This window comes from Toxorhynchites rutilus, chromosome 3 (assembly GCF_029784135.1).
Source record: "Toxorhynchites rutilus septentrionalis strain SRP chromosome 3, ASM2978413v1, whole genome shotgun sequence".
Taxonomy (NCBI): Eukaryota; Metazoa; Arthropoda; class Insecta; order Diptera; family Culicidae; genus Toxorhynchites; species Toxorhynchites rutilus.
In genome coordinates, this window is record NC_073746.1 from 202,433,836 (window position 1) to 202,449,294 (window position 15,459).

Here is a 15,459-nt window from a genome sequence, read left to right on the forward strand (position 1 = left end):
TTTAAATCTTCAGTCAAGAAAAATTCAATGTACCCACCCTTGTACAAGTATGCAGCAATTCGTCTGAATTCGGTCAATTCGTGTTTTTCTAGCTTCTGAGCTAGTGCTATGTTGTCGAAATTATCGAAAGCGTCGATCGATGTTCTAAGTCCTTGATAATCCTCTTCGTCAATCAGTAACCCATTCAATGCTTCATTTATTGCTTTATTGTTCAAACTTTGCACCGAACGCAAATAGGTTTTGACCAACTGCAGATGTCCTTGCTTGGTGAAGAAATTCACAGCGCGCGTGTGATCCATTCGTGGCGCCAACACCAGTAGCATGTCATTCAGCAAAAGGGGTTTATAATCCAGATAGAACTGAATCGCTCTATAATAGAGTTCAATATTTGCAACCTTTGTTACAATATCCTTGAAATGACCTTCTCTCCATGCTTCTGTCGGATGTGCAATCATTGCGAGAACAGCATTATCGTACTCTTCGTACTTGTCATAAAGAAATACCAACTCAGACCAAAGGTGAGCCTGTTCAGCAGCACGTAGCACTTTCGGGATATTGACACGCGACCAAAACAGCTCCAAATGTTCTCTCATTTTTGTTGGTTTATATTTCGAATAAAGAATTGCCAGCTCCGTAAACATACCCATGTGAGCTCGTTCTAAGCCAAGGGCAGCCTCTAATAATCCAATCAATTCCTCAAAATGACCGCGATCCTGATAGTAGGTTATTAGATCTTCCAGCTCATCGGCATGAACGACAATATGCAAACCACACATTTGTGCCAGTCTAAATTCTTCCGCGTCAACACACGCGAAACAAACTTCCTTCCAAGTGCGTGTAGAATTAGCTTTCCGTGCACCATCAACGGCTCCCTGGAACTCCTTCAAATGCACTAACGTGATTGCCAATCGAGCAAAATTGCTCACGTTGTTGTACAGCAGCTTGGCGGCCTCATACATTTTGTCATTAAAACAACGATCCCCAATTTTCTGGATATCCGCATGATTCGGACCGGAGACAAATTCTTCTAAATCTGCTAGCCTGCCGGTGCGAGCGTAAGCATAAATAAGTTCGCTTTCAATATAACTTTCGCGTGCTTTTTTACGTGCCATCTGCAAATAGCGAACCAAATCTTCCCACGATTCATTCTTGCTGGCTGTTTCGACCACATCAATATAAGCGCTCGGGTCGTCCGCTTTGATGTAGCTATCGATTGCTTCCTTCACTAAACCTTGTTGCAGTTGGGCACGTGCTAACTGTGACCAAACTGCCGGCTCATTGCAACGTTCGGCAAACTCGTTCGCTCTCTCCAGATTGTGTACTTGCTCAATCAGTACTTGAATGGCCGATGTATTGACATCGAATTTCTTGAAAATAGCGAAAGCTTCTTCATACAACTCATTGTTGATAGCTATATTGGCTATATCGGGAGCATCGTAGTTATCCAAACGGTTTATATAATCCATGACACGGCTTCTGTCGGCTTTGATTGCCGTCAAAATAAGCAAGTTCTGCAAGTTGCGATGGTCAGAGAAAACAGACGAATCCAACACAATTTTCTCAAGCAGTTCGATCAATTCATTCGGTAAGTCAGCAGTCATGAATGCCTTCACGGTCACGGATATGTCGTCCGGATCTTGAGTCTCCGAGAGAGCAGTCTGAACAACTTGATCGATAAGCTGGCGTTTGTACGGATTAGCCTCGGATAACACATCTGCCCATAATTCGGGATCACGACGTCGTACAAGATATCTCGCTTCAGATTTGAACAAAGAGTTCTCATTGCAAACAGCAATCAATTCGCGGTCGCAATGCCCACGTTCATACGCAACACAAGCGAGATGTGGATCTCGTTTTTCGCAGTAACGACCCACGACACGACTGTCATAGTACTGGTTCTCTTTGAGGAATCGTTCCGGATTGTTGTTTGAATCGATGTAGATCTTCGCCAACGCATTGTGAGTAGCTGGTTCGACACAACCCTCATGGACCCGGGATTCTAACCATGGCAAAAGCAGCTTCAAACGGTTACGCTTCTCCACTTCCTCAACTAGCTCGTCGGTGGAGAACTGTCCTTTCACGACCAAAATCAAATTTTTTATTATATCTTCGGAACAATCAACATCCAAAAGTCCTCCCACCACTACGGGTAGTCGAGAGGGATTGACCTTTTGCACATAGATTTCGATATATTTCTGAAGACTGTTCCGGTACAAGTACAACACTAAATCATGCACGAAATCGAACCGATCGCACACAATGATTAAAGGAAGTTGATCGGTCAATTTTGCTTCTTTAAGGAAATTCTTCACGCGTTCGGCATTGTAGCAGTTCGACTCGCGACAGATACGTTCAACTTCTTTGATCTGGTTTGTTTTACATGCTGCTTGAATGTACTTGAAGTGGACTTCCGGATCCTGGCTGAAGTTGACTATCGATCCAAGGAAATAGAACAATCCTTCGTAGCTCTTAAAGCTTTCAAACAAATCAATCAGAGCTTTAGTGGTCAACTGCTCGTGATATTTGGTTGCAATTTGCACGCAAATTTGTAGATTTTGGCGAATATTAGCGGTTAACATAGCTTTCAAGCATTCTAGAGAATCTTCTACCGATAGAGTGCCGAAAAATCCCACCAGCCAATCTCCATTCAGCAGATGAGTATGTACAACTGCCCGTTTGATGTCATATAAATCAGTGTAATGCTCCAGTGCGCGTTGCAGCAATCCGGCCTTCTCGCACAGCTGGGCAATGTGAGCTCTATCATAGTGAGTGAACATAGCATTACCAAGAATGGCGTCAGCAACTTGTGGTGCTGACATCAAATTCATCTCCAATAGTCGACTTTGAAGCGAGCCTTCACTTGGACGATTATTTTTCAAAGCGTCTAGCAAAAATGCCGTACACTGTTGTACCATGTTTTGTTCCATGAAAATGTCCACAATCTGATTGATGTCAGCGAGTGGCTCTTCATCGGCAACCAGCATACTAGCAAAACCAGCTCCCTGCTCAGGATTCGTACGCATTACGGAACGCAATAAAAAGATGTAATCAGGATTATAGTTGACTTTTTTAGCGTACAGAACGATTTTTTGGAACTGTCCAGTTTCAGCAAAACACTGTATAACCTTATTGGGTACATTCGAACGCAAGTATATAGAGAGGGCTAGTGTAGGATCCGAGGGCTTCACTAAATCACCGAGCTCTTCACTGCATTCCAGCTTTTCTTCCTTGAGCCATTTCTCGCATAACTGTTTTCTGCCTTGAGCCAATACAGGACGACACAGCTCCAGGGACTCGTATTTATTAAGCTTTCCTTGGTCCAACAGTATGCCAAAATATTGCAGAAGGGGAGGGGAATTTGTTCCAGGTTGAGCTGGAACTTGTTGAAACTTCTGAATTGTTTGTGGAGTACGCAAAATTCCTTTCGGTGCAATAGCAGCTACTTTAGCGGCTTCAGCATACTGTCCATTTTGGAACATATGATTGAACTTTCGAACAAACAAATCTTCAGCTCCCGACAGGTTATTACGAACGGCCATACGCAGAGATAAATCCGGATTTTGCAAAACATTGGTAATGTATGGAATTATTTGTTCCTCGTCAACCGTAACCGATAGTACTTGGCCCTTACGATTGACACCGATAATACCACCACTCGCTTCATGAGGGGCAGTTACAAAAATTGTATCCGCAGAAATACGATTCATGTAAATACATGTCGATGTTTCGATATCGTACATATGGATATAACCGTACTTGGTGATCAAATAAATTACATCGTACTTTGGCGAAACTTGCATTGCGACGGGAAAGTCACTTTGGGCTTCTGGTGGGAAGAAGACATCCACTGCTTTTTTCGTAAACGCGGTATTTCCCGTTGGTGGAGCACCGACCTCAATAATATGCAGCTTTGCTGTGGTTGCTGATCGCACAGCGAAACAGAACAAAGTCGATGGCTCCTTGTTATCTTCCATCTTGAAAGTCGCAAATGAAGCTGCGTGACCCTCAATAGCCTGCGAAACCTTACGTTCCACGGAATAAAGCTGCATTGCACCGATCACGCGATTCTGCTGAGCCGAGATACCTGAAACAAAAAGTATGATTAAAATGGATCACAGCACTATCAGACTATTGGTAGAAGATGCTATTTTGTTGATAATGATAATGAAATATAAAAAAGAAAAAGGCGAATTTCAAAACAATGTGGTATAAACATTGAGTCTTACCTCCGCTATTCATCAACAACTATGCCTACTCAATTACCGTTCCCGCCACCATCCTCTTTAATCGTTCCATGAACGAAGGTATTTTCCCAAGTGTATGGAAAACTACTGCTGTCACTCCTATACACTCACTCCTATACACAAAGCCTTCGAAAGCCTCATTCATGATTCGCTTTATCCGCTCGTACATCGGATCATTTCCGAGCACCAGCATGGGTTCGTGAAAAAACGCTCGACCACAACAAACTTAATGGTTTATATCTCTTCGTTGGTCGCCGCCCTGGTGAAGCGGCAGCAAATTGACTTCACCAAAGCATTTGATACAGTGACTAATTTGCTTGCGGCGGACAAACTGAGCAAAATGGGCCTACCCGCTTGGTTGACTCATTGGATTCTTTCTTACCTTACGGAACGTTTTGCTTACGTGTGCATTGGTGGAGCAAACTCAGCCCCGTTTGACATTACATCCGGTGTGCCCCAAGGCAGTCATCTGGGCCCACTTATATTTGTACTCTTCGTCAACGATCTCTGCCACACCATAAGTTCTCCAAAGGTGATGTTCGCCGACGACATGAAATTCTACCGGGTAGTCTCATCATTAGTTGAATGTTAGGCCATCCAAAATGACATCGAGGCACTACTTATCTGGTGTAAACTAAACGGAATGGACGTCAATATTCGAAAATGTAACGCAATTTCTTTCTGTCGGACAAGGAGCGCTATGAACTATGACTATAAAATGTCCACAACCAGTATCGTCAGAGTCAGCACTGTTAAGGATCTCGGTGTGCTACTCGACAGTAAATTGAAATTTGCTCAGCACATATTAGCAACAACAGCCAAAGCATACTCAGTGCTTGGGTTTGTGAAACGGAACACGCAGCAGTATAGAGATATTTTATTTTTATTTTCGACATTCTTAACGACAACGTGGACTGCTCAGTGCTATTGGAAAACATAAACTTCAACATTCCGGCCAGAACAACGCGGCGTTCAGTTTTCATTCGTCTACCTTTCATTCGATCCGCGGTGCGGATTATCCGCGAAAGTGAGTTTCCTAGTAATTCTATAAACCTTCCCGAAATTTGTCAGTGAGTGGTAGAGTCTTGCTTTTTTTGTTTTGGTCATGGCTTTCAAATTATCTGATCACTGATGTACACGACCTTACAGACCGATAGATAGTTCAATAATTTCTGTATTGATGAAACATAGTTTTCATGCTAAAATATCCTTTTTCCGTGTTTGTCCTCATTTTTAGTCCTATATTGTGTTATCCGCGATTTTCGTTATACGCGATGACCTGGCCCGACTATTTCGCGGATATGGGAGTTCTACTGTATATACGTTCCACTGAGTAGAGATTGCATTAGTGTCGAGCTACATGCTACATTCGCTGATGCATCCGATCTTGCGTATGGAGCTTGTCCCTACGCTCGAACAGTGTTCCAGGATGGAACGGCTGAAATGAAATTGGTTTGCAGTAAATCTAGAATACTACCCAAAAAACAGGAATCGAAAAAGGAAGTTACCACACCACGTGGGGAGCTACAAGCAGCTTTTCTATTGTCTCGTCTTGCTGTAAAATTTATTGCTGCCATGGAAATTCAGTTTGGTTCCGTTGTTTTATGGAGCTATTCTCAGATAGTTCTCTGCTGAATCAAGATGGCCCCAAATTTACTGAAGATCTACGTTGGAAATTGACGTTGACGAATGAGTTTGAGTGGCGATACATTCAATCCAAATTGAACCCCACCGATTTTATATCAAGAGGGGTCCAACCGAATCAACTGTGAGGAAATTAAATGTGGTGGACCGGTCCGGAAATCTTGAAACAAGCCAACTTTGAAACGGAATATCCACCGCCGTCTCAGGAAGCTGATGTCTCAGAATTACGCTCTCGCTCTCTTCAACACGAACGTTCGCCATAGATTGAATATATTCGACAGCATCAGCCGGTTTTCGATTATGCAGAGATCTATGGCATATGTGAATCGTTTCACAGACTACATAAGAAGTGGGAGACAGTACATATCAAAGAGGTTGCCTACTGCTGACGAAATGAGGCGTGCATTTTTGCTGACGACTGATCCAGAAAGAGAGTTTCGGAGATGAAATTCGTGCACTAAAGGAAGAGAAGAATTTTAATCATTCACCTCAATGCTTGAACCCTTTCATTGATGAAAGAGACGATACACTACGAGTGGGAGGGCGCATTCGCCATGCACAATGGCAGCAAGCATCAGCTTTTGTTACGTGCCAGACATCCTGTGACCGTGACAATCATTCGTCTTCTACATAAGTTCAACATGCACATCGGTCAGCAAGCTTTGCTTGCTGTTGTGAGGCAACAGTTTCGGCCTCTTCGAGCGAAATTTACCATACGAGATGTAATTCATAAATGCACTCTATGCTACCGTGCCAATCCAAACGAGCAACACAGTTGATGGGAGATTTACTTTGCCGGGCCGTTTACGCTGAAAGCAGTTTCGACTATCAAGAAAAGTGTCACGACCAAAGAATATGTGTGTGTTTTCATTTGTATGGCTACACGGGCTATTCATTTGGAAGTAGTATCAAATCTCTCTGCGGATGCATTTCTGGCTGCTCTTCAACGGTTCGTTAGTCGAAGGGGTCTACCAACGAGGATATTTTCAGACAATGCCATCAATTTTGTTGGTGCAAATAATGAACTATTGAAACTTGCCAATCTTTTTGAAACCGAAATGCACAAGAAATTGAATATATTCTGCGTTCAAAGAAATATTGACTGGTCCTTCATTCCTCCACTCAGTCCCCATTTTGGTGGAATATGGGAAACCGGAGTGAAGTCTGCCAAATTTCACCTCCACTTGACGAGGAGGAGTCAACATCTGACGTTTGATATGCGGCCATTTCAATGGCCGGGAGGATGTTCCAGTTAGGGCGATTACACATTATCCGGTTTTTGCCGGACCGGTCTGAAACCCAAATGGCAAATTTCGACCGTACCAACCTCTTTACGGCGCCGTGATGCAGCCGTCTACTGCGACTGCAATGTCCGGTGACCGGACAAGCATTACACGCGATGACAATAGTATTGTGCCGACGTCTGGTGGAGACATCAGTTTGGGAAAGCAAATCATTCTCTATAAGATTATCAGACCTTTTAAGTTTCAAGTTGTTTAAATTTTGAATGAAAATTTTTACTTCATGTTATTTGATTACTTAGAACCCGTGAACTGATTATCATTTAATCATTTTTGTATAATTCTCTTCATATTTTCACTGAAACTCATAATTGTAATACAAAATCATCATCAAATATAATTATTGATCAGTGGGTTTTCTCCACTTGCAAAAGAACGTGTTACTCCATTACGAAAATAACATATTTTATAAGAAGAAGTTAATTTTCATTCATAACTTTTATTTTCAAACATGTGTTTATTGCACCTGAAAATCTATTATCACTATCATTTCCCAAAAGCAGAGCAAGAAGTTCCATGCCATCAACGCGGATTGACAGTTGTTTGTCATGTCTGTTAGTATTAGTACAATTCAGGCAGTTTTTCGTCCCATGTATTAGTATGTGTGTGCTATTGACGTTTGTTTGTTGTTTTTGAAATTCAGAATTTGCAAGTGATATGGATGGATTTACATTTACTCCTTTATTTCGCTACTGTGGAAAAAGTTTAGTAATGCAGGTTTCTGCTCAAAGCAAAGCAATGGTGAGCGATTTTATCGAGCTGAATGTGAAGGTCAGTTTTTATAAATTTGAACACACCAAAAATAGCTCTCTAGTAATATTCTTATTGGGCATTCCACACAGTTCGACCTGACCCGGAAAGCGATCGATGACAAGGCTCGGCTCGAGGAGCTCAAGACCAAACTGTCTGTCATGTGACCGGTGATCAAGATGTTCTCCTGCCTGATGCAGAAGCATCCGCTCTGTCAGAGCGAAATCATCCAGCTGGCATATCTGATTCGGTCATTTTTCGCCTAGGATCCGCGTATTGATAACTATGTGTTGATGCGAAATACGCTCGAGAAGCCGTCCCTGCCCCGGGAGTACGCGCTCGAGGAATCTGCGGAAGCAGTGATGAAATAGTTTCTGAAGGAAAATTATGTTGTTCTAATCGTAAAGATTCATACTGCAATGGTGGAATAAAAAGACACTCTAGAATAGATGGATTATCGCATAGGCTAATTCTAAGAAAATCACAGGAAGTGAATAAATAATTGAGTAGTGCCCTTAGCTTACGAAATGTTTTTTATTGGTTCATTCAAATTCTATTGGAAATATGTGGCAACAGAGTGTAAGGATTGAATAATACTGTTTGTGTAAGTTTGGAAATAAAACAATTTATATATATATGGATATGGATAAATACACAGCAACTGGACTTTTAAATTTATTTGTCATTGAATTGTATTTTGAAATGGGGCGAGAAGATTCACACCTTCGACCGCTGGATCGCACCTATCGGTAATAATACCGTCCTGATGCAGGATGCGCGTAATTTTCGCAAGATCTGCCGTGTTCCTGGTGTGCCACATTTTAACACGGCCGTATATACTTTCCAAAGGAACGCAAATTTGAGAAGACTCGTAATTGCTGCAGCAGCTGTGGTTTCAAGGTTTTCCGTACACAAACGGCTGCATGTAGCAAGAGTATTTGCAGCAATGTTTACCTGTCAATCCACTATATAAATAAATGCACGTATGTGTATGTGAGAGATGCACGGTTTTGTGTAGCGCGAGGTCTTTTTCACATTGTTATCCGGTTATCCGTCCAAACCCAGCGGCGCTTTTTGAAACCGGTCCGGCTGAAACCGGATAATGTGTAATCGCCCTTACAATATTCAAGTGAATTTATATCAGTGTTCCCACCCAATGTAACTATCTTGCTTCCAACCAAACTCAAATCAATTTACTCTCAGTGTATGAAATAGAAATAAATCAGTTAATGTTCGAAAACTCACGCGTACGGTTGTTTATTTGTTTACGCTGAGCCCAAATTTCGGTTATACAGTCCACTCTCTCGGAGCTACACTGATAATTGTTGATTTTCGAACTATGTATGAAAGCTGTATGGAACTACGTCTGTTATGCGGACAAACAGTGATTTTTCGGAAACGTTTTTCCAAAACTGCTCAAATGTTTGTTTGCATGTTGAGCAAACGCATAACATTGCGAAGAAGGCAAATCGGCGAAAAAGTCGATTTTGTTAATTTTGTCACTTTTGTCTCCTATACAGACATGGGCAGTGCAGCTCTACTTCAGGTGAATAAATTCACCGAAAATATGAATATATACATCAAATAAGTTCGCGCTAGTGTAAACGGTTGATGCGATTTCTATAAATCTCATCAATTTTTTTCACATGAATATTTCACAAGTCTAAACCCACCGTAGTGCACCCGCTGCCGAGTGGTTAGCGTCTCACATTATCATACCGGGTGCTCGGGTTCGATTCCCGGAATACATTCAAGGCGTGTTATTTGGCTTATGAAATCTCAACTAAGTATTAATAAATGACGCTAGTTAATACATACGTTGAGACGGCAAAAGTTCCACAGGGTACGTTAACGCCATTCAAGAAGAAGAAACCCACCGTAAGACAAGACAAGACGATAGGGATCGATTTCGGACCAGCTACTGATTGGTCAATGCTATAGGGTTGCCTATAATATCTGAAAATACACTTCTACATAATGTACTCTTGGTATGTACTCTCACACTAGTTTTCGTGATAGAGCATAACAGAAAAATACAATTTGTTGTGAAATACGCAACAATTTTGCTTTACATAATCCATATGTGATTATTCATAGAATATATGACACGAAAACATATGTTAGCAACGTGAGAAAATAGTCTTCAGAAACTTTATCTCATTTGGAAACTTGACATCTCGAGTGGTTCGGCATCCCTGTTGCTCGCACTGTGTCGAAGAGAAAGAGTAAAAAACCAGTTGTCATGTCTCGTCTTAGGTTTATATGGCACACAGTGAGACCTAGCTATCTGACCTGCGAAATGCTTAGTGAACGTTTGTGTCAAGTATTCATAAGCGAAAACAGTAGCCACATAATAAAATTGGACAATTGGATTATCCCAAGACAGTGAATTCGCCATTGCTCATCAAGATTAACCCATTAACGGACAAGCTGTAAAAATTATTTTTTTTAATAAAAGCCATTGGTGTAATTTTGATTATTGGCGAAACCCCAATCAGTCATATCCATAATCACATCCAATGCAAGATGGAAAGTGAAGGGAAGAAGGGATTGAACTCTTTCTTATATTGCTTTCTCTTTTTGTTCTATTTCAGTTACTGGACGCACAAACACTGGGAGAGAGTTAAATTATTCCTCTCGCGAACGATAAACCTCTACGCTTCGTATATTATGCACGGCTTACAGAGACAAGGCTAGCTACTCCGGATCAGTAATTTTTTAGTGACGTCATCTGAATCATTGAAGTAAACAATGTGTTCTGGATTTACTTTGATGAACATCAACAAGGAGGAACATTTTGAAATTCCCTTACCTGTCGTACTCAGAAATAGCCTCCTGTACGATTTCCTTCCGTTCGGATACGGTGATTTCGTTTTTCGCAACAAAATTGTTTCCCGCAGGCAATAATTGGCTTGGAACCGCATCTTCCCGCAGCACTCGTTTGCTCCATACGGTGTTTAGTAGAATGTCCTTCAATCGGTAGTCCTCATCTAAAAAGTGATCGGAGCATACCCTCGTCTTGGCTACGTTCAAATCACTGTTGGCATCGCAAACATTTATCCACAAAGAACATAATTCTCGGTTTTTCGGAAAGCAAAAGAATCTTTTTTTGGCCCGATAATGTCATTTTCATAATTTATACACCCGCTCACAGCGCATTGAACCATTTTCGATTTTTCATTTCAGGAACATTTACGCGTAAGTCGGAAAACAAAATACAACTGGCGACTGTTTACACTGACGAATCAGATGACGTCATAAAAAAATGTTTACTCGCTAAAGAACTAGCCTTGTCCCTGTAAGCCGTGATATTATGAACCTGTCCATATCCCCCCCCACATGTCCATTATACTCGCACCGATAAAATGTTGTACTTTTCGGCTTGTTTTAATTTCAGTAAAAAACATGGAAAAACACATTTTTATAAAACATTTGGCTAGTTATTTCGAAAACCAGTATATTGAGCTGTGAGAAACTGTTCTTAATTTTTTTAAAACATGAATTTCCAGAGATACAATTGAAGTTTTCCTTAACATGTCCGTCTTACCCCCATCTCCCCTAATACTGTAGAAAAGTTACATATTTTTACATTTTATTAAGTTTTCCGCATACTTTCCGCACATAGTTGCTTTAAACCGAATTTATTGTCCAATATAGTTATGCAAAATTGAATGAAATCGATGGTAAGTGATAGATAATAAACTGAGCTATCATTTGATGCCAAAACCTTACCATATAGAGGTTTTCCAAAGCTGTAACCGAGATTTACACTAACTACGGTTCGAGAATTGTAAGCCCCTTGGTCGTAGCGGAACGCGATTACGATGCGTTTTATCTGTCAACGCATGACGGAGCGCAATATGAGAAAACAAAGAAAGTCTCATTCTATAGCACGAGGTAGTGAACTGAGTACGCAAAAATATTAAAATTATACATTGGCTAAAATATTAGTGTACATTTATCACGATTTTCCAAGTGAGTCATTATATCGCAAGTTAAATTATTGAATTTAAATTGAAACATATCTATATAATGAATTACAGAATATTTATATTTATATTAATTCATATTGATTTGTGGATATAACCTAAAAGGGAGGATAGTATTAATGTAAGTGGATATAAAATAAGTATAATCCTTGAACTACAATAAATATTATAGCTTTTAGCACTATTATCACCAAGAACGCACGGTCTTTGATTGCTTAAAAGGATATTTACTCCCGTTCCAACAAAATCTAAAAGATTAATAGCGAGGATGTCATCCCGTCAGACAAGGAGCGCACGTTGTGCTACACCGGATGAATCCAAATGCCCGGCATGTGATAACCCCAACGATCAGCGTATGGTTTCCTGCTGTCACTGTAAGGTGTGGTGGCACTACGATTGCGTAGGTGTTGATGAAGGTATAAGCGCAGCAGATCGGACCTTCAATTGCCCAAGGTGTCAAAAACCATCACCCACGATTCCGTTCGATGGTCGATCCCGGACGAAGTCGCCTAAGCGAAACACCAGTAAGGGCAGCAGTGTAGCAGCTTCTTCCACCTCCAGCGTACGAGCAAGGAGGGCTCGCTTACAGCTTGAAAAACTCGAGGCCGAAAAGGCTCTAACCACAAAAATGTTGGAGCAGGAACGTCGAGAACAAGCTTTAAGACATGAGCAGGAGAGACTACTGAAGGATGCCGAGATCGAGCAGGTCAAATTACGCCTAGAGAAGGCGATCTTGGACGAGAAATTCCGAATCCAAGAGGAAGAGTTGGACGATCAAAGCAATGATGGGATAAGCCTACGGTCCCAACAAAGCAGTTTCAGTAAGGTCGAGCAGTGGAAGATTGAACCTCAACATACCACCGAGCCGGTAGGAAAAGCTGTATCGCCTGAAGCAGTACAGACGACTGACGTCGCGACCATGACTACCGTTAGAAACAATGTTCAGCCGGAGGTGCACTCGCGGGTGGTCAACAGGAATCAACTGGAACTCTCGAAAAGTCTAACCGCAGCAGATATTCCATTAGGATCGAATGCAGATACTAATTTTTGTGGAATGATCAATACTATAAGTAAGCCAAGTAGTGACCAGGGATTAGAAACAGAAGGTAGCAAACATATTCCGGTTGATAGCGATACGCCGACTCCTGTTCGGAATGATCCACAAGTAGCTCAGTCGTCACATCAGTTTCCCTTTTCCTCCGTTTATCAAACTCAGTCATTGAATCGCGTCACTGGTATATCGTCAAATGCGATTGAGACGCTCGACGGCCCCAAGTATAGTACGGTGCACGCGAATGATCCACAAGTTACACATAGTGTACAGCAACATCCATTAGATCGTAGAGGTCTACCAGGTGCAGACCTGCAGGGAGTTCCATCGAACCAGGGCAACCAAATACCATCATCGTACGGATTTTTGACAAATTCCGAACCAGCAGCAACTGGGCAGTATGGGTTGCCTCATTATTCCACGAGCTCCGCACTGCCACCTGGGTTTGGATTAGGACCAACACCACAGCAACTGGCAGCCAGACAAGTAATGTCGAGAGAACTGCCACCTTTCTCGGGAAATCCTGAAGACTGGCCGCTGTTTATCAGCTCGTATCGGAACTCTACCCAAGTGTGTGGGTACTCGGAAGCAGAAAATTTAGCCCGACTGCAACGCTGTTTAAGGGGTCACGCCCTTGAAATCGTACGGAGTCGCTTACTGTTACCAGCAGGTGTTCCACACGTAATTGCGACGTTGGAGATGATGTATGGAAGACCAGAATTGCTCATCCATACCCTACTGCAGAAGGTTAGATCAGTCCCACCGCCTAAGCATGATCGCCTCGATTCGCTGATTGCGTTCGGCGTAGCAGTGCAAAATTTATGCGATCACCTGGAAGCTGGCGGTCAGCATGCACACTACAATAATCCGATGCTGCTTTCCGAATTAGTTGAAAAACTTCCCGCGAATCTCAAACTCGACTGGTCGTTGTATAAGCAACGTTGTGGAGAGGTGAATATTCGTATATTCAGTCAATATATGTCCATGCTAGTTCGGGCGGCGACGGACGTTACTCTTTTCGATCCAAGACAGCATGTAGTCCAACAGCATCGAGCAGTAAAACCCGAAAAGCTATTAAAAGATAAGTCCTTCTGCGGATCCCACACGGTGGAAGAATCGTCGAAGCAAGGGAAGGGCCCACATACTCCTGTGAATCAAAATCGTTCATCCCAACCAGCGTGTCTTCTGTGTCAGGACCCCAACCATAGGGTGAAGGAATGTCACCTTTTTGGCAGGAAAAGCGTGGAAGAAAGATGGAAGACGATCCAACAGTACGGCCTCTGCCGGCAGTGTTTAGGCGCTCACGGGAGAAGACCCTGCAAATCACAGCGGCGATGTGAAGTAGGTGGCTGTCAGTTCAGGCATCACCCGTTGCTTCATTCTATCCCACCTAAGAGCAACCCCAAAGAATCCGAGGCAGTTGTAAGCTACCACAAAACTGAGAAGCGGGCTTTATTTCGTATCATTCCCGTTACGCTGTATGGTAACAACCGTTCAGTTTCTGTGTTCGCATTCTTGGATGACGGTTCTTCGACAACGCTGATAGACGAAGGAGTCGTGAAGGAGCTTGGGGTAACGGGAGAACAACTCCCGTTGTGCCTTCAATGGACGGCGAATGTAAAAAGATCGGAGGCTGAATCACAACGAGTCCGACTTGAGATATCCGGTGGTAACGATTTAGTAAAATATCCATTAGCCGATGTCCGTACGGTGAGCAGCTTGGATCTGCCTCAGCAGACTTTGCGATATGCGGAGCTTTCCAAAATCTTTCCGCATCTGAAGGGTCTGCCTGTAAAGGACTATACTAATGCACACCCTCGTATCCTTATTGGAAACAATCATGCACATGTCACGGCCACTCTCAAAATACGCGAGGGCAGAGCAGGTGATCCCATCGCAGCGAAGTCTAGGTTGGGGTGGACCATATTTGGTTCTAGTTTAAACGCTGAAAACGCTCACAGTTTCCTGATTTGTGAATGCAATCGTGATCAGGGCCTACACGAGATGGTAGAAAAATATTTCTCGGTCGACAATGTGGGAGTTGCAGCTGCATCGTTTCCACAGTCGAAGGAGGAACAAAGGGCGACTCGTATTCTTACTGAAACGACGAAGCGGGTTGGCATGCGGTTCGAAAGTGGTCTGCTGTGGAAGTTCGACGACTTCGAGTTTCCGGATAGTTATGCGATGGCTATGCGTCGCTTGCAGTGCTTGGAACGGCGTATTCGAAGCGATACGGTGATCGGAGATAGCGTGAAGAGGCAACTGGCGGAATACCGGATAAAGGGATACTTGCACGAAGCGACGAAGGAGGAGCTCGAAGAAGCGGATCCACGCAAAACGTGGTACTTACCGCTAGGTGTTACCATACACCCCAAGAAGCCGTCTAAAATACGGATCTTTTGTGATGCTGCGGCGATGGTGGATGGCGTTTCCTTGAACACCATGCTTATTAAGGGACCTGATTTATTAAACAGCCTGCT

General features: G+C 42.6%; 1 protein-coding gene across 4 annotated transcripts in view; it reads right to left on the reverse strand.

Moving 5' to 3' along the window:
* LOC129774689 (clathrin heavy chain) overlaps positions 1-15,459 on the reverse strand; it is a 29,450-nt gene that overhangs the window by 6,919 nt on the left and 7,072 nt on the right. For all 4 annotated transcript variants that reach the window (XR_008742753.1, XM_055778549.1, XM_055778548.1 and 1 more), the window contains exon 4: positions 38-4,084. Coding sequence is in view for 3 of the 4 variants with exons in the window: in XM_055778549.1 (XP_055634524.1) it covers positions 38-4,084 (4,047 nt within the window). In the remaining variant the exon portion in view is untranslated. The remainder of the gene's footprint in view (positions 1-37; positions 4,085-15,459) is intronic.